This window comes from Rhinoraja longicauda, chromosome 7 (genome assembly GCF_053455715.1).
Source record: "Rhinoraja longicauda isolate Sanriku21f chromosome 7, sRhiLon1.1, whole genome shotgun sequence".
Lineage (NCBI taxonomy): Eukaryota > Metazoa > Chordata > Chondrichthyes > Rajiformes > Arhynchobatidae > Rhinoraja > Rhinoraja longicauda.
The window spans coordinates 5,277,836-5,298,314 of record NC_135959.1 but is presented as its reverse complement, the minus strand read 5'-3'; the positions used below and the strand labels follow the sequence as shown (position 1 = coordinate 5,298,314).

The 20,479-nt window shown below is 46.6% G+C and overlaps 1 protein-coding gene across 3 annotated transcripts in view; it reads right to left on the bottom strand.

Annotated features, from left to right (window-relative positions):
- Window positions 1-5,775: 5,775 nt before the first annotated feature.
- Window positions 5,776-20,479, bottom strand: part of pnpla4 (patatin-like phospholipase domain containing 4) — a 54,358-nt gene continuing 39,654 nt past the window's right edge. Inside the window, exons 5-6 of one of the 3 annotated variants that reach the window (XM_078402955.1) lie at window positions 12,630-12,782; window positions 5,776-6,076 (exon numbers count right to left, since the gene is read on the bottom strand). In XM_078402955.1, coding sequence (XP_078259081.1) covers window positions 5,945-6,076; window positions 12,630-12,782 — 285 coding nt within the window. In that variant the 3' untranslated portion in view covers window positions 5,776-5,944. The remainder of the gene's footprint in view (window positions 6,077-12,629; window positions 12,783-20,479) is intronic. The other 2 variants (XM_078402954.1, XM_078402953.1) reach the window with 2 other exon arrangements.

Genomic DNA, 20,479 nt, shown 5'->3' with positions numbered 1-20,479 from the left:
CTCTCTGACTGAAAAAGTTTTTCCTCATCTCAGTTCTAAATGGCCTACCCCTTATTCTTAAACTGTGGCCCCTTGTTCTGGACTCCCCCAACATTGGGAACATGTTTCCTGCCTCTAACGTGCCCAACCCCTTAATAATCTTATACGTTTTGATAAGATCTCCTCTCATCCTTCTAAATTCCAGTGTATACAAGCCTAGTCGCTCCAGTCTTTCAACATATGACAGTCCCGCCATTCCGGGAATTAACCTAGTAAACCTACGCTGCACGCCCTCAATAGCAAGACACAAAGCGCTGGAGTAACTCAGCAGGTCTCTGGAGCACGTGGATAGGGGACGTTTCAGGTCAGGATCCTCCTTTGGACAGTGTGGTCATCCCATTATTCTTTCTGGGATCTATCAATAGAATTAGTGAAGAAAGCTAATGGCATGTTGACCTTCATAACGAGAGGATTGGAGTATAGGAGTAAAGAGGTCCTTCTGCAGTTGTACAGGGCCCTGGTGAGACCACATCAGGAGTATTGTGTGCAGTTTTGGTCTCCTAATTTGAGGAAGGACGCGCTTGCTATTGAGGCAGTGCAGCGTAGGTTCACGAGGTTAATCCCCGGGATGGCGGGACTGTCATATGAGGAAAGATTGGAAAGAGTGGGCTTGTATTCACTGGAATTTAGAAGGATGAGAGGGGATCTTATAGAAATGTATAAAATTATAAAAGGACTGGACAAGCTAGATGCAGGAAAAATGTTCCCAATGTTGGGGGAGTCCAGACCCAGGGGCCACAATCTAAGAGTAAAGGGGAGGCCATTTAAAACTGAGATGAGAAAAAACTTTTTCACCCAGAGAGCTGTGAATTTATGGAATTCTCTGCCATAGAAGGCAGTAGAGGCCAATTCACTGGATGAATTTTAAAGAAAGTTAGATAGAGCTCTAGGGGCTAGTGGAATCAAGGGATATGGGGAGAAGGTAGGCACGGGTTACTGATTGTGGTTGATCAGCCATGATCACCATGAATGTCGGTGCTGGCTCGAAGGGCCAAATGGCCTCCTCCTGCACTTATTTTCTATGTTTCTATGTTTTGAAATAAAAGGGGAGATATCCAGATATTAAAGTTGTCTCAGATCTCCTTTTGTTGCGTGCTAACCAGTCAACGGAAAGACAATACATGATTACAAGGACCCAAACAGTCTTTCCAGGTGAGACAAAGGTTCACCTGCACCTCCTCCAACCTCATCTATTGCATCCGCTGCTCTAGATGTCAACTTATTTACATCGGTGAAACCAAGCGCAGGCTCGGCGATCGCTTCGCTGAACACCTGCGCTCGGTCCGCATTAACAAAACTGATCTCCCGGTGGCCGAGCACTTTAACTCCCCCTCCCATTCCCAGTCTGACCTTTCTGTCATGGGCCTCCTCCAGTGCCATAGTGAGGCCCGCCGGAAGTTGGAGGAGCAGCACCTCATATTTCACCTGGGCAGTTTGCAGCCCGGTGGTATGAACGTCGACTTCTCCAACTTCAGATAGCTCCTCTGTCCCTCCCTTCCCCTCCTCCTTCCCAGATCTCCCTCTATCTTCCTGTCTCCACCTATATCCTTCCTTTGTCCCGCCCCCCTGACATCAGTCTGAAGAAGGGTCTCGACCCGAAACGTCACCCATTCCTTCTCTCCCGAGATGCTGCCTGACCTGCTGAGTTACTCCAGCATTTTGTGAATAACATGATTACAATCGATCCATTTACAGTGTACAGATACTTGATAAGAGAATAACGCTTAGTGCAAGGTAAAGCCAGCAAAGTATGATCAAGAATAGTCCGAGGGTCACCAATGAGGTAGATAGTAGTTCAAGACTGCACTCTGGTTGTGGTAGGATGGTTCAGTTGCCTGATAGTTAGTGATATACACAAAAAGCTGGAGTAACTCAGTGGATCAGGCAGCATCTCTGGAGAGAAGGAATGGGTGATGTTTCGGGTCCAGACCCTTCTTCAGACTGGTTCAGGATAAGGCAAATGAGAGATCTAGATGATGATGTAGAGAGATAAAGAACAATGACTGAAAGATATTCAAAAAAGTAATGATGATAAAGGAAAAAGATAAAGGATGATAAAGGAGGCCATTATTAGCAGTTTGTTGGGTGAAAATACGATGCTAGTGAGACTTGGGTGGGGGAAGGATAGACAGAGAGAGAATGCCGGGGTTACTTGAAGTTAGAGAAATCAATATTCATACCACTGGGCTGTAAACTGCCCAAGCGAAATATGAGATGCTGTTCCTCCAATTTGGGTTTAACCTCACTCTGGCAATGGAGGAGACTGAGGACATAAAGGTCTGTGTGGGAATGGGAAGGAGAATTAAAGTGTTTAGCAACCGGGAGATCAGGTAGGTTCAGGCGGACTGAGCGTAGGTGTTCAGCGAAACGATCGCCCAGTCTACGTCTGGTCTTGCCGACGTATAAGAGTCCACATCTTGAACAAAGGATACAGGTTGGAAAAAGAATCAGTCCCTGAAGCTGGAGGTGTGCATTTTCACACTTCTGTACCTTTTGCCTGATGAGAGAGGGGAAAAGAGGGAGTGGCCAGAGTTCGACTGGTCCTTGATTATGCTGCTGGCCTTGCCGAGGCAGCGTGAGGTATAAATGGAGTCAATGGAAGGGAGGTTGGTTTGTGTGATGGTCTAATAACTTCCCCTGTTAGCCATAGTTGGATTATTTCTGCTGTTGTCCTGAAGTGGATTTTTTTATTTTATGTAAACTCTGTGTTAAATCTTTAGATGTAAGTTATTGCCTTATCTATTATCTTGACTTTTAATGCAGTTTCCCAAACCACCCTTGCCAATTTATACCCCGTCTTAGTAGTTTGCTTCCAATAGATTTAGAAACAACTACATCAAAAACACCATGAAAATAAACATACTGCAAATATTCCGCTGATTTGAACACTTTCAAAATAACCTGATGATAACATATACTGAAGTATTGTGCTTGATTTGATTTGTCATCAATGCACAATAATAATACATAATGAAAAACTCAATGCATTTGTTCATAATGAAATATCCAACAATTGAAACAGCAGACATTATTTCACTTTGCAATGACTTCAATTACATTCTCATTCTGAGACCAGATGTCTTCATCAATGTTTTAGGCTGCGGTCAATAAAGGAACAGGCAGATTTAGAGAGCGCTTGCTGTGTGGAATTAACTGGGTTGTGCCAGGACGATAGTTTATTGTCCTTCGGCCCACCGAGTCCGCACCGACCAGCGATCCCCGCACGCTAACACTATCCTACACAGTAAGGACAATTTTTTACAATTTTTACCGAAGCCAATTAACCTACAAACCTGTAAAGTCTTTGGAGTAAGTGGGTGGAAACCGGAGCACCCGGAGAAAACCCACGCGGTCCACGGGGAGAACGTACGAACTCCGTACGGACAGCATCCGTAGTCGGGATGGAACCCGGGTCTCTGGCGCTGTGAGGCAGCAACTCTACCGCCGCGCCACCGTGCCGCCATAACTAGGGGCTGGAGTGATGGGAGAGGATGGTTCGGTCAAAGACATAGATTAGTTTAGAAAATCAGCGTGGAAACAGGCCCTTTGGCCCACCAAGTCCGTGCTCACCATCGATTACCCGTACACTAGTTTTATGCGATCTCACAGGGTGCCACAATGGTGCCTCACAGCGCCAGAGACCCGGGTTCGATCCTGACTACAGGTGCTGCCTGTAAAGAGTTTGTACGTTCTCCCTGTGAGTTTTCTCTCATTTCCTCACACACTCCAAAAGATGTGGTTTGTCAGTTCTGTAAATTGTCCCTAGGGTGTAGGATAGAATCAGTGCACAGGTGATCAATGGTTGGTATGGGTTTGTTGGGCCGAAGGGCCTGTTTCCACGCTGAATCTCTAAAACATTTTTGCATCCTGGACACTAATCCCTCGTGTGTAGGGAGTGGATGAGAAAGTGGGATAACATAGAATTAGTGTGAACTAGACCAAGTGGACCCCAAACTTCTCCTGCATTGGTGCAGCACCCTCTCCTCCCACACTCCCCCCTCTTTCCCCCCACGTCCCCCTCCCCCCCTTCCCTCCCTCCCCCTTCCCCTCCCTCCCTTCCCGGGGGTCTCGACACCTTTCGGGTCGAGACCCTCTCCTTCTCCGTCTGAAGAAGGGTCTCGACCCGAAACGCCACCCGTTCCTTCTCTCCAGAGATGCTGCCTGTCCCGCTGAGTTACTCCAGCCTTTTGTGTCTATTCTCTGTACCCTTTCCAGCTGAGCAATCAATTGGAGAAATGCTTCGTGAAGTTGGCAGTTTGCTCAAAAGCATCCATGCTTATGTTAAACTGCTAGAATTTTAAAAACAGATTGTATATAAAAATATGAGAGGTAATAGATAGGGTGGACAGTCAGAAAGAAACCTTCTGCCACTGTGGAAATAACAAACATTAGTGAGCATAGCTTAAAGGTGAGAGGGGCAAAGTTTAAAGGAGATGTGTGGGGCAAATGTTTTCACACAGAGAGTGGTGGGTGCCTGTAACACGCTGCCAGGGGTGGTGGTGGAGGATTTATTCTGAACAGCTCCGCAGCAGAGGACTCTGTGATCTACGGACTGTTCCCAGGGACGCATTCAGAGACTGACATCGAGTGCTGCTGGAAGGTCATCAACTCGGTGAAAGACGCTCTTTGGTCTGCCCGAGCTTTGTTGACCTCCCAGCGGAGCGAGCTGTCCGTGGGGGAATGTTGCCGACTGGCCCGCTGCAGACTGCAGGAGTACGTGCTGAGGGACGCACTGAAGCTCGGTGCAGCCAATGCCAAGGCTCTGTGGGGGAGGACCACAGTCTAGGGTCCTTCCGCTGCTGGTCATGGGGGGCAGGGTGTGGTGAAGACGCCCCTCCAAATAAGGAAAGGGATTCCACGCCAGTGGGCCACATGAGTGGCAAGGGTAAATTTGTGTAATCTGTGTAAACAGTATTGAATGTATGTATAGCCTCCAAGAATGTTGCATGGAGTCTTGCAAGGATCATGTATTGAATATATTTATTTCTCGAATAAAGTATATTTTGAAATATATATTTTTTTAAAAGGGAGGCAGATACGATAGTGGCATTTAAGAGGTTTTTAGAGAGGCTTACAGATATGCAGGGAGCAGGAGGAAATAGATCATGTTCAGGCAGATGAGATTAGTTTATCTTGGATCATGTTTGGCACAGACATTGCAGGCCGAAAGACTTGTTTCTGTGCAGTACTGTTCAATGTTCTATCTTAATACGGCTTGCTAGGCAACAACAAAAAGCACAAAATCCCACTTAATACATTCAAGAGTTTGACTTTACGTCTTAGATCAGTTTTAGAGTAGACACAAGTATCTGCAGATGCTGGAACCTTGCACATAGGGTTGCCAACCTCCACACTCCCAAATAAGGGACAATGTGACGTCACCGCCCCGCTCCCCACGTGACCTCACCCAGCCAGCGGCCACGTGCACCCAGTCCACCAATGGCGGCCGCTCGTGCCGGGAGGTGGGTTGCTACGCAACATCCGTTAGGCGGCACCTGGGCCTACACTGTCTGGGACTGCTGTGGCCCCCGGGCTAGTGTCCGGGCCTACAGTGCCCCCCGGGCCTAATACGGGACAAGGGCGGTCCCGTACGGGACAAAATACGGGATGTCCCGGCCAGTACGGGACAGTTGGCAACCCTACTTGCATACAACACAAAATGCTGGAGTAACTCAGCGGGTCAGGCAGCATCTCTGGGGAGAAGGAATAGATGATGTTTTGGGTCGAGACCCTTCTTCAGACTGAGGAGAGGGAAACTAGAAGTATGAAAAGGTAGACAAATCAGAGCTGACACCCATAGCCTTTAGAGTTCCTGCAACAATTTGTGGATTATTTTATAAATCTGTTTTGCTTGATTCGTGAAATAGTGTACACACACGAGAAATGGCCAGTAAGGTTTAACGGGTTATTGAAAGCTGTTTTTATTCTGTAGAAACATCATAGCATCATCAAAGCCCTTGTGATACAGAGACTCCATCCTCTCGCGACTGGGTGGGAACAAGGCATGATTGAGTCGGATAAAATTCGCGACGGAGAACTGCAGACAAAAATGGGGGTGGGGGAAGGAAAAGGCAGAGGAGTTATTAAGAGATTACATATTGTTAAAATGCACTGTTTAGTATTAGTTTTAGAGATAAAGCATAAAGCGCAGAAACAGGCCCTTCGGCCCACCGAGTCCGTAGCGATCCCCGCACATTAACACTACACTACACACTTTTAACAATTTACACTAAACACAATTTACAATTTTAGTTGTGTTTAGAGATACAGCACGGAAACAAGCCCTTCGGCCCACTGAGTCATAGATACATAGATACATAGAAAATAGGTGAAGGAGGAGGCCATTCGGCCCTTCGAGCCAGCACCGCCATTCAATGTGATCATGACTGATCATCCACAATCAGTACCCCGTTCCTGCCTTCACCCTATATCCCTTGAGTCAGCTCGCCCTAAGAGCTCTGTCTAACTCTCTTTTGAATGTATCCAGTGAATTGACCTCCACTGCCTTCTGAGGCAGAGAATTCCACAGATTCACAACTCTCTGGGTGAAAAAGCTTTCCCTCATCTCCGTTCTAAATGGCCTACCCTTTATTCCTAAACTGTGGCCCCTGGTTCTGGACTCCCCCAACATCGGGAACATGTTTCCTGCATCTAGCCTGACCAATCCCTTAATAATTTTATATGTTTCTATAAGATCCCCTCTCATCCTAAATTCCAGTGAATACAAGCCTGGTTGTTCCATTCTTTCATCATATGACATTCCTGTCATCCCGGGAATTAACCTTGTGAACCAACACTGCACTCCCTCAATAGCAAGAATGTTCTTCCTCAAATTAGGAGACCAAGACTGCACACAATACTCCAGATGTGGTCTCACTGGGGCTCAGTACAACTGGCGAAGGACCTCTTTGCTCCTAGACTCAAATCCTCTTGTTATGAAGGCTAACATGCCATTAGCTTTCTTCACTGCCTGCTGTACCTGCATGCTTACTTTCAGTGACTGATGCACAAGGACATCCAGGTCTCGTTGTACTTCCCCTTTTCCTAATCTGACACCATTCAGATAATAATCTGCCTTCCTGCACTTGCCACCAAAGTGGATAACCTCACATTTATCCACATTAAACTGCATCTGCCATGCATCTGCCTACTCACCCAACCTATCCAAGCCACCTAGCATCCTCCTCACAGTTCACACTGCCACCCAGCTTTGTGTCATCTGCAAGTTTGCTAATGTTACTTTTAATTCCTTCATCTAAATCATTAATATATATTGTAAATAGCTGCGGTCCCAGCACCGAGCCTTGTGGCACTCCACTCTCCACTGCCTTGCATTCTGAAAGGGACCCATTAATTCCTACTCTTTGTTTCCTGTCTGCCAACCAATTTTTAAATCAATTTTGCCCACTAATCTCCCGTGTGGGACCTTATCGGAGGCTTTCTGAAAGTCCAGATACACCACATTCACTGGCTCTCCCTAATCCATTTTACTTGTTACATCCTCAAAAATTCCCGAAGATTAGTCAAGCATGATTTCCCCCTTCGTAAATCCATGCTGACTGCTATCCATATACGCCGCTATTAAATCTTTAATAATTGACTCCAGCATCTTCCCCACCACTGATGTCAGACTAACTGGTCTATAATTCCCTGCTCTTTTTCTCCCTCCTTTCTTAAAAAGTGGGATAACATTAGCTACCTTCCAATCCACAGGAACTGATCCAGAATCTATAGAACATTGGAAAATGATCACCAATGCGTCCATGGTTTCTAGAGCCACCTCCTTAAGTACCCTGGGATGCAGACCATCAGATCCAAGGGATTTATCAGCCTTCAGTCCCATCAGTCTACCCAACACCATTTCCTGACTAATGTGACTTTCCTTCAGTTCCTCCGTCACCCTAGGTCCTCTGTCCCCTAGTACATCTGGGAGATTGTGTCTTCCTTAGTGAAGACAGAACCAAAGTACCTGTTCAATTCGTCTGCCATTTCCTTGTTCCCCATATAAATTCACCTGTTTCTGTCTTCAAGGGACCCACATTTGTCTTAACTAATCTTTTCCTTTTCACATACCTAAAGAAGCTTGTACCATCCTCCTTTATATTCTTGGCTAGCTTACCTTCGTACCTCATCTTTTCTCCCCGTATTGCCTTTTTAGTTACCTTCTGTTGCTCTTTAAAAGTTGCCCAATCCTCTGGCTTCCGCTCATCTTTGCTATGTTATATGTCTTCTCTTTTAGTTTTATATTGTCCTTGACTTCCCTTGTCAGCCACGGTTGCCTCTTACTCCCCTTAGAATCTTTCCTCCTCTTTGGATTGAAATGATCCCGCATCTTCTGGATTATTCCCGGAAATTCCTGCCATTGCTGTTCCACCGTCATCCCTGCTAGAGTCCCTTTCCAGTCAACTCTGGCCAGCTCCTCCTCATGCCTCCATAGTCCCCTTTGTTCAACTGCAACACTGACGCTTCTGATTTTACCTTCTCCCTCTCAAATTTCAGATTAAAACTGATCATATTATGGTCACTACCTCCTAATGGTTCCTTGACCTTGAGTTCCCTTATCAAATCCGGTTCATGACACAACACTAAATCCAGAATTGCCTTCTCCCTGGTAGGCACTGACCAGCGATCCCCTCACACTAACACTCTCCTACACGCACTAGGGATGATTTTACATTTACACCAAGCCGATTAACCTACAAACCTGTACGTCTTTGGAGAGTGGGAGGAAACTGAAGATCTCGGAGAAAACACACGCAGGTCACGGGGAGAACGTACAAACTCCGTACAGACAGCACCCGTAGTCCGGAACGAATCTGGGTCTCTGTCCCTGTAAGGCAGCAACTCTACCGCTGCGCCACCGTGACAATTTAATTTAGTTTCTCACTAACACAAAGAATATTGTTGCATGGGACAAATCATTTACAGCCAGTAAGGATGGCTGAACAGCCATAAATAAGGAAATGTAAACATAAGGAGGTAAGGACAAACTTATTTCTCCTAAATTATCTTCTCCGCTGCCTGTGCAAACTGTATGAATAGCTCAAGGTTTATCTCAGCAAACAGCCAACTCTACAAGGTTTTCCTTAATTCCAAGCCGGTTCAATGTCAATAGCAGGATCTAATGATGGCAGACGATGAACAAGACATACAACGAGACATATAGCACAGGAAACAAGCCCTTCGGCTCAACCTGAGCAGCCACCATCTCAGTGAATGGCGGTGCTGGCTCGAAGGGCCGAGTGGCCTACTGCTGCATCTATTGTCTATTATCTATTGCCCATGCCGACCAAGGTGCCCTATCTACGCTAGTCCTAATTGCCCGCGATTGGCCCGTATCCCTATAAAAAAACTCCTATCCATGTACCTGTCTAAATGGCGTTTAAAGGTTGTGACAGTACCTGCCTCCACTAATTCCTCTGACCTATTATAGTCATTCCATATCAGACAGGTACGTGGATAAGAGACACAAATTGCTGGAGTAACTCAGCGGGACCGGCAGCATCTCTGGAGAGAAGGAACGGGTGACGTTTCGGGTCGAGACCCTTCTTCAGACTGAAGTCTTCTGACACAGGTACATGGATAGGACAGGTTTCGAGGGATCTGGGGCAAATGAAGGCAAGTGGGACTAGTGTAGACGGGACACATTGGTCGTAACTATGACTCTATACACCCGCCACCCTTTATGTGAAAAAGTTGCCCCTCAGGTTCCTATTCAATCTTTCCCCTCACACCTTAAATCTATGTCCTATCGTTTTTGATTCCCCTACTCTTGGTTAAAAAAAACTCCATGCATTCACCCTATCTATTCCCACCAAGTTCTTATACACCTCTATCAGGTCACTCGTAAATCCTCCTGCACTCCAAGGGATAATTATCCTAGTCTGCTCAACCTCTCGGTATAGCTCAGGCCCTCTAGTCCTGGCAACATCCTTGTAAATCTTTTCTGCACCCTTGCCAGCTTAACAACATCTTTCCTTTGACAGGGTGACCAAAACTGAACGCAATGCTCCAAATGTGCCCTCGCCAACATCTTATACAAGACACACAAGAGGAGATCCTACTGATAGCTACGATGAGCTGCTCAGAATTTGGGCTCAGGAGCTGCCTTTACCTCCAAGAACATTGGAGTTGTACAGCAAGGAAAGAGACCCTTCGGCCCACCAAGTCCGTGTCCACCATCAAGTACCCATGTTGACACTAATGCCACCCCAAACACTTTACTTTCTGCCCCCAGATTCCACCACCCACTGGCACACTTGGGGCAATTAATCTACCTACCTGCATAACTTAGTGATTATGGGCATTGTGCATGTATTTATTTAAATTTTTGTTTTAATAAATAGCACAGAGCAACACAAAGTTGGGGGAGTTCAAAACCAGGGGCCACAGTTTAAGAATAAGTGGCAGGCCATTTAGAACGGAGATGAGGAAAAACTTTTTCACTCAGAGAGTTGTAAATCTGTGGAATTCTCTGCCTCAGAAGGTAGTGGAGGCCAATTCTCTGGATGCTTTCAAGAGAGAGCTAGATAGAGCTCTCAATGATAGCGGAGTCAGGGGGTATGGGGAGAGGGCAGGAACAGGGTACTGATTGTGGATGATCAGCCATGATCACATTGAATGGCGGTGCAGGCTCGAAGGGCCGAATGGCCTACTCCTGCACCTATTGTCTATTGTAAAGCCTCAAAACTCTTTTGACACCAATTTGAGATTGAAAAATCCAAAATGCCCCATTCTGAGCTGAAGGGTGTCTGATAAAAGACCCAACCCCAATTGTTTTTTTAAGAAGACACAAAGTGCTGGAGAAACTCAGTGGGCCAAGCAGCATCTCTGGAGAACATGGGCGGGTGACGTTTTAGGTCGGCACCCTTCCTTAGACCCAAAATGTCGCCAATCCATGTTTTCCAGGAATGCTGCCTGACCTGCTAGGTTACTCCAGCACTTAGTGCTTTACCCAAGATTCCAGCATCTGCCGTTCCTTTCATCTCTCAGAGATTACACCGGGGATACCACCAGGGGGCGCCGCACGATGGCTGCCTCGCCGACAGTCTGTCTGTCTTTTCAAACTTTTTTTTGTTATTTTTGGTAAGTTTTAAAAGTTTGTGTTAATGTTCTCTGGTTTGTTTTATGTGGTGGCTGGGGGGGGGGCGGGGATCGTGGGAGATTTTTTTTCGATCTCTTATCTTGCCGGAGATGCGATTGTTTTCCGGATCGTATCTCCGGTCGCTCTGCGGCCTAACATCGTGGAGCTGGCGGCCTTGTCTGGGACTGACTTTGAGCCTCACTGCGGGGCCTTGGACTTACCATGTGAGCCTGCGATCCCTTGCCTAGATCGACGCTCCAACGCGGCCTGCGGACTTTAACATCGCGGAGCTCTCAGTCCTGGGTTGAGACCGGTCGGGAGCTGCAAAAGCTGCACGACGTTCGACAAGCCCTGACCCAGGGTAGATCGCCCGGAGCGGGGGAACCGAGACTCCCCCCCCCCCCCCCGATGCAGGAGCTTGATCGCCCCGACGAGGAAAACCCGCTGCCGGCTACGGGAGTCAAGGTCATCCCGTCAACGGAAGGTTAGAGGCTCCCGACCGCTGGAGGACAAAGGAGGGAGAGATTGGACTTTTTTTCGCCTTCCATCACAGTGAGGAATGTGGAGGAGTCACTGTGGGGGATGTTCATGTTGAAATGCATGACTGCATTTCATGCTTTTATTGCTTTTTATTGTTATGACTGTACGGCAAATGACATTCCTCGTATGTTGCAAAACATACTTGGCTCATACAGTATGATCGTGCTTGATTGTGATTGTGATTAGTTTATTTTGGCATTATGCTCGCCACGTACATTGTGGGCCGAAGGGCCGATTCCTGTGCTGTACTGTTGGTTCTATGTCCTATGTTAAATCAGAACCCAGCTCAGAATCTAGACAACTGTCTGGCATAACTGCAGCAAATGTGCAGTTGTGTTGGTGGATATGACCTTCTTAAAAAATAACCACATGGTATAGAGATTCATGCATTTGAACCGCATAAAATACTTACATCAACATTTGAGATAAGGAAACCTTTCTTTTTCTTGAGTATCTGAGCAGTGAATTCACTCTGAACAGTAGAGCCATAGAGTGATACAGCGTGGAAACAAGTCCTTCGGCCCAACTTGCCCACACCGGCCAACATATCCCAGCTACACCAGTTCCACCTACATGCATTTGGTCCATATCCCTCCAAACCACATCCATGTACCTGTCTAATTGTTTCTTAAATGTTGGGATAGTCCCTGCCTCAACTACCTCCTCTGGCAGCTTGTTCCATACATCCACCACTCTTTGTGTGAAAAAGTTACCCTTCAGATTCCTATTAAATCTTTTCCCTTTCACCTTAAACCTATATCATCTGGTCCTTGATTCCCCTACTCTGGGCAAGAGACTCTGTGCGTCTACTCGATCTATTCCTCGTGATTTTATACACCTCTATAAGACCACCCCTCATCCTCCTGCGCTCCAAGGAATAGAGACCCAGCCTGCTCAACCTCCCCCTGTAGCTCAGACCCTCAAGTCCTGGCAACATCCTCGTAAATCCCAACATTCCAGTACTCACGATGAAATCTTGCTTTGCAATGGTGATGTATAAATTGTCTTGGTCATTATCTTGAGGGCAGATGTCCAATTTGCCGCTGAAGGGCGACACAGTCAATGTCCTTCTACCAGGCAAGATCGGAAGTCTGTTGGTCAATCCGCCATCAATCCAAGACTGATATAAAAATTGCAGAAGAAACCGAGATTAATCAAAACACACAAAAGGAAGACATGTAAACGTGGTTAGAAACTGTTATGATGTCTGACCTCTGCTTAGAATACCACTGCTCTCGTTCCAGTCAAACCAATGCAGGTTTTGTTCATTTTATCTGATTGATTGATTGATTGATTGCTCGATACTTTATTGTCATGAGTACTTGGTAGAGTTTTGCAGACAGCACACAAGTAGGCAAAAAGCCGCCACATAAAGGGCCCCAACAAAGTTACAAATGTATTCAAAATAGTCCCTCTTCTCTTCCTTCTCCACCCCTCCCCCTCCCCCCCCCCCCCCCCCTCCATTCTCACCGGCTCCCAGGTTTAGTTCAGAGAAACAGCGTGGAAACAGGCCCTTCAGCTCACCGAGTCCGCGCTGATCAGTGATCCCTGCACACTAACATTATCCTACGCCAACTAACCTACCAACCTGTACATCTTCGGAGTGTGGGCGGAAACCGGAGCTCCAAGAGAAAACCCACGCAGATCACGGGGAGAACGTACAAACTCTGTACAGACAGCACCTGTGGTCGGGATGGAACCCGGGTCTCTGGGGCTGTAAGGCAGCAGTTCTCGCGCTGCACCACCGTGCCACCAGAGGGTATTTGGAACAAGCTCTCAGAGGGAGTAGTTGAGGCAGGGACAATAATAGCATTTAAAAGATATTTGGGCTTGTACATAGATTGGAAAGGTTATGAGCCAAATGCAGCAAATGGGACTAGCTTAGATGGGATTTCCTGGTTGGCATGGACTAGCTGGGCCGAAAGGCCTGTTTCTGTGCTGCAGTGTGATTGTCTTTACAGATTAGTCAGATATACATGTCTTTCGTTTCTTTTCACCCACAAAGGACTGCAACTCAAGACAATCTGAACCACACTCAATACCATAAGAAAGTTATGTTTGCTTTAGTTTAATTTAGTTTAGTTTAGTTTAAAGATACCGCATGGAAACAGGCACTTCAGCCCACCGAGCCCACGTCGACCAGTGATCACCCATTCACACTAGTTCTAGAAACATAGAAACATAGAAAATAGGTGCAGGAGGAGGCCATTTGGCCTTTTGAGCCAGCACCGCCATTCATTGTGATCATGACTGATCATCTACAATCAGTAACCCGTGCCTGCCTTCTCCCCATATCCCTTGATTCCACTAGCCCCTAGAGCTCTATCTAGCTCTCTTTTAAATTCATCCAGTGAATTGGCCTCCACTGCCCCCTGTGGCAGAGAATTCCACAAATTCACAACTCTCTGGGTGAAAAGGTTTCTTCCCACCTCAGTTTTAAATGGCCTCCCCTTTATTCTTAGACTGTGGCCCCTAGTTCTGGTCTCCCCCAACATTGGGAACATTTTTCCTGCATCAAGTTTGTCCAGTCCTTTTATGATTTTATACGTCTCTAACAGATCCCTTCTCATCCTTCTAAACTCCAGTGAATACAAGCTCAGCCTTTCCAATCTTTCCTCATATGACAGTCCCGCCATCCCGGGAATTAACCTGGTGAACCTACTCTGCACTGCCTCAATAGCAAGGACGTCCTTCCTCAAATTAGGAGACCAAAACTGCACACAATACTCCAGATGTGGTCCCACCAGAGCCCTGTACAACTGCAGAAGGACTTCTTTGGTCCTGTACTCAAATCCTCTCGTTATGAAGGCCAACGTGCCATTAGCTTTCTTCACTGCCTGCTGTACCTGCACGCTTACTTTCAGTGACTGGTGTACAAGGACACCCAGGTCGCGTTACCAAACCTTCTCACCCATTCCCTACTCATAAGGGGCAAGTTTATAGAGGGCCAATTAACCTACTAACCCGCACGTCTTTGGGATGTGGGAGGAAACCCACGTGGTCACCGGAAGAACATGTAAACTCTAACAGCACCCAAGGTCAGGATCCAACCGGGTTCTGTTAGGGGCAGCACGGTGGCGCAGCAGTAGAGTTGCTGCCATACAGCACCAGAGACCCGGGATCGATCCTGACCACGGGTGCTGTCTGTATGGAGTTTGTTTGTTGCCCTGTGACGGTGTGGGTTTTCTCTGCGTGGCCCAGTTTCCACCCACACTCCAAAGAAGTACAGGTTTAGAGGTTAGACACAAAATGCTGGAGTAACTCAGCGGGTCAGGCAGCATCTCTGGAGGGAAGGAATGCGTGACGTTTCGGGTTGAGACCCTTCTTCAGACTGATGCTGCCTGACCCGCTGAGTTACGCCAGCATTTTGTGTCTTCCATTTCGATTTAAACCAGCATCTGCAGTTTTCCTTCCTCGGTTTAGAGGTTAATTTGCTTGGGTAAAATTGCAAATTGACCCTCGTGTGTGTCGGACAGTGCTGGTGTATGGGGCATTTGCTGGTCAGCGCAGACTCGGTGGGCCGAATGGCCTGTTTCCGCGCTGTGCCTCCAAAGTCTAAAAGTCTAAAGTCTTGCGCAGTGAGGTAGCGGTTCTACCGTCTGCAACGCTCTGCAGTAAACAAGCATCTTGGAGAATAGATAAGATAAACGCAGGTCCCAGCTAATTCACACTTCACCACATCACCACATCACCACACTTCACCACTTTTCCATATATAGACTGGGAATCACATTCTGTTAAAGGGCTGGATGGTTTGGAGTTTGTAAAATGTGTGCAGGATAGTTTTTTGCAGCAATACGTAGAGGTACCTACCAGTGAAGGGGCAGTGTTGGACCTCCTGTTAGGAAATGAGATGGGTCAGGTGGCGGAGGTATGTGTTGAGGAGCATTTTGGGTCTAGTGATCACAATGCCATTAGTTTCAATATAATTATGGAGAAGGTCAAATCTGGACCAAGGGTTGAGATTTTGGATTGGAGAAAGGCTAATTTTGAGGAGATGAGAAAGGATTTAAAAGGAGTGAAATGGAACTTTTTATTTTATGAAAAGGATATAATAGAGAAATGGAGGATATTTAAAGGTGAAATTTTGAGAGTACAGAGTCTTTATGTCCCTGTTCGGTGGAAAGGAAAGAATGATAATTTGAAAGAGCCATGGTTTTCCAGGGAAATTGAACACTTGGTTCGGAAAAAGAGGGAGATATACAATAAATATAGCGGCAGGGAGTAAATGAGGTTCTCGAGGAATATAAAGAATGTAAAAGGAATCTTAAGAAGGAAATTAGAAAAGCGAAAAAAAGATACGAGGCTGCTTTGGCAAGTAATGTAAAAGTAAACCCCAAGGGGTTCTACAGATATGTCAATAGCAAAAGGATAGCGAGGGATAAAATTGGTCCATTAGAGAGTCAGAGTAGACAGCTATGTGCTGAGCCGGAAGAAATGGGGGAGATATTAAACAATTTCTTTTCTTCGGTATTCACCGAGGAGAAGGATATTGAATTATGTGAGGTAAGCGAAACAAGTAATAATAATAATAATAATAATAATATTCATTTATTGTCATTGCAACGAGTACAACGAAATTAAAAAACAGCCAATCCTGACGGTGCGTACAAACATATATGCAATAAATGCAAAAACAAATAAATACATAAATACAATTAAATTAAGTACAAGATTTTTTAACGGTGTTGCCTAGTGCACAGGTAGTGTTCAGTTCTCGTATGGCCCTGGGGTAAAAACTGTTCTTAAGTCTGTTTGTTCGGGATTTGATTGACCTGAAACGTCGACCAGAGGGCAGATGAACAAACAGACGGTGGCCGGGGTGGGATGGATCTTTTATTATTTTGCCTGCTCTACTGAGGCAGCGCAGGCTGAACAGGTGCTCCAGGGAGGGCAGTGAGCAGCCGATGATTTTCTGGGCCGTCGTGATGACCCTCTGAAGGGCCTTCCTGTCCTTTTCTGAGCAGCTGGCATACCATGTGGTTATACAGTATGCCAGCACACTCTCGATGGAGCAGCGATAGAAGGACAACATGAGCTTCTCCTGCAGGTTGGTTTTCCTGAGGATCCTCAGGAAGTGGAGTCTCTGCTGTGCCTTCTTTACTGTGGTGATGGTGTTGGTAGACCAGGTGAGATCCTCTGCGATGTGCGTACCCAGGAACCTGAAAGCTGGTACCCTTTCCACGCAGACCCCATTGATGTAGAGTGGGTCGTAATCTCCACTGGTTTTTCTAAAGTCAATTATAAGTTCCTTTGTTTTGGAGGAGTTCAGGACCAGATTGTTCACTGAACACCATGCTGCCAGCCTTTGGATTTCATCCCTATAGGCTGTCTCATCTCCTTCTGAGATAAGTCCAACCACAGTCGTGTCATCCGCGAACTTGATGATGGTGTTGGTGGGATGGGTGGGGGCGCAGTCGTGAGTGTAGAGGGAGTAAAGGATGGGGCTCAACACACAGCCCTGTGGTGAGCCGGTGCTCAGTGTAATGGTGGAGGAGAGGTGAGGGCCTATTTTGACTGTCTGGGGGCGGTTGGTCAGGAAGTCCTTGATCCATTTGCAGATGGTTAGGGAAAATCCAAGGTCGGAAAGTTTGGTGACCAGTCTGCTCGGGATGACCGTGTTAAAGGCAGAGCTGAAGTCGAGAAAGAGCATCCTCACATAGCTCCCCTGGTGTTCAAGGTGGGTCAGTGCAGTGTGAAGAGCAGTGTCGATGGCATCCCCTGTAGACCTATTTGCTCTGTAGGCAAACTGGTATGGGTCGAAGGTGGGTGGGAGGCTGGCTTTGATGTGCTGCAGGACCAGTCTCTCGAAGCACTTTGTGATGACCGGTGTGAGTGCTACCGGACGGTAGTCGTTAAGACCGCTGATGACAGGCTTTTTCGGCAGTGGGATGATTATGGCGGACTTCAGGCAGGGAGGGATGGTGGATTTTAAAAGGGACAGGTTGAAGATTTTTGTGAAGACCTCAGATAATTGGTCTGCACATTCCCTCAGCACTCTGCCCGTCACACCATCGGGGCCTGCAGCTTTCCTGGGATTCACTGCTCTGAGCACTCGCTTAACGTCATACTCCTGCACAGTGAAGGTGTTGCTCTCAGGTGCTGGAGAGGGTGTAATGTCTGCCACTGTAGCTTTCACCTCGAAACGAGCAAAGAAACAGTTAAGTTCCTCAGCCAACGAGGCGTCGCCGTCGGCAGTCGTGCGGTTGCTGGTCTTGTAATTGGTGATGTGCTGGATGCCTTGCCATACCCGCCGTGGGTCATTGTTGGAAAAGTGGTCCTCAATCTTCCTCTTGTAGGACGCTTTGGCATCCTTGATGCCTCTCTTCAGGTTGGTTCTAGCAGCACTGTATAGAGCTCTGTCACTAGACCTGAAGGCGGTGTTACGGTCCTTGAGGAGAGACCTGACATCCTTTGTCATCCAGGGTTTTTGATTGGGGTACAACCGGATGCGTTTGTCGACGGTGACATTGTCAACGCAGTTTTTGATGTAGCAAAGTACAGTTGATGTGTACTCCTCCAAGTCCTGATCCTCAAAAATATCCCAGTTGGTCCTTTCGAAGCAATCCTGCAGCTGCGAGGAAGCTCCTTCAGGCCATGTCTTCACAGTCTTTATGGTGACTGGAGCTTTCCTCCTGAGTGGGGTGTATGCTGGGGTTAGGAATATGGACAGGTGATCTGACTGCCCCAGGTGTGGTAGTGGTGCTGACCTGAACCCCTTCTTAATATTTGAGTAAACCTTGTCTAGTGTGTTTTTCCCCCTGGTAGCACATCTTATGTGTTGTTCAAGTTTCGGGAGAACTGACTTTAGGTCTGCATGGTTGAAGTCCCCGGCTATGATGTGGGCTGCTTCTGGATATGTGCTCTGTTGTGAGTTTATTGCACCTAGCAGGTAGCCTAAAGCTGTGCTAGCGTTAGCATTCAGTGGGATGTAGACTGCTGTTACTATAACCCCTGTAAATTCGCGAGGAAGGTAAAAAGGCCTGCATTTAACTGTTAGGGACTCCAGATCAGGAGAACAGTGGCTATCTATGGTTTGGATATTAGTGCACCAGCTGTTGTGCACATAAATGCATAACCCCCCCCCCTTGCTCTTACCGGAGTCGATGTTTCTGTCCCAACGAAACGCTGTGCGCCCGGCTAGCTCAATGGCTCCGTCTGGGATAAGTGGATGAAGCCATGTCTCTGTTACTAAGAGAATGCAACAGTCCTCCACGAGTTTGTTTGCTGATATCTGTAGTTTAAGTTCGTCCATTTTGTTGATGATGGATCTGGCGTTGGTGAGGAACATGCTAGGTAGCGGTGGTTTGTGTGGCTGTCTCTTTAGCTTGGCAAGTATACCGGACCGGCATCCTCGCTTTTGCTTCCTGTTTCTCCTCCGTCTGCGACGCCTGTTCGCGCCGACAACTATCCACGGAGCGCCCGGTGTCCTGGCAATCTCTTCCGGTATATTTCGCGGGTGTGGAAATTCGCGCACAAGGTCCCGATTGCACTGGAATCCGATGATCAGAAGGTCCTTTCGGTTGTAGGTAGGATTTGCCTGATTTTCCTGGTTTGAATGACTAAATTTGACTAAATTTGATAAATTTGAGTAGTGATGGAAATTATGAGGATTAAAGAAGAGGAGGTACGGACACTTTTGAAAAATATAAAAGTGGATAAGTCTCCAGGTCCTGATAGGATATTCCCTAGGACATTGAGGGAAGTTAGTGCAGAAATAGCAGGGGCTATGACGGAAATATTTCAAACGTCATTAGAAACGGGGATGGTGCCGGAAGATTGGCGCATTGCGCATGTTGTGCCTTTGTTTAAAAAAGGTTCTAAAAGTAAACCTAGCAATTATAGACCAGTTAGTTTGACGTCTGTGGTGGGAAAATTAATGGAAAAGATACTTAGGGACAATATATATAATTATTTGGATAAACAAGGCCTGATTAGAAACAGTCAACATGGATTTGTGCCTGGAAGGTCATGTTTGACTAATCTTCTTGAATTTTTTGAAGAGGTTACCAGGGAAATTGATAAGGGCAAGGCTGTGGATGTTGTCTATATGGACTTCAGTAAGGCATTTGACAAGGTTCCACATGGAAGGTTGATTAAGAAGGTTAAATCGTTGGGTATTAATAGTGAGGTTGCAAGATGGATTCAACAATGGCTGAATGGGAGATACCAGAGGGTAATGGTTGACAATTGTATGTCAGGTTGGAGGCCAGTGTCTAGTGGAGTACCCCAAGGATCTGTGTTGGGTCCACTGTTGTTTGTCATTTACATTAATGATCTGGATGATGGTGTGGCAAATTGGATTAGTAAATATGCAGATGATACTAAGATAGATGGTGTAGTTGGGCATTGGGCATTGGGCATTTTGGAAGGGTGGGCTGAAAGATGGCAGATGGAGTTTAATGCTGATAAGTGTGAGGTGCTGCATTTTGGTAGGACAAATCAAAATAGGACGTACAGGGTAAATGGTAGGGAATTGAGGAATGCAGTGGAACAGAGGGATCTGGGAATAACTGTGCATTGTTCCCTGAAGGTGGAATCTCATGTGGATAGGGTGGTGAAGAAGGCATTTGGTATGCTTGCTTTTATAAATCAGAGCATCGAGTATAGAAGTTGGGATGTAATGTTAAAATTGGGATGTAATGTTAAAATATGGTTATATGGTTATATGGTTATAACAGACGGAGACATGAATACAGCATTGCGTTACACTTCCTGTAGTAGGTTTGACTTCCCCGCTTACTCAGTCATACCATCTTACTTTGTTATCTCCTTTAACAATTGGTGAGGCCGAATCTGGAGTATGGTGTGCAGTTC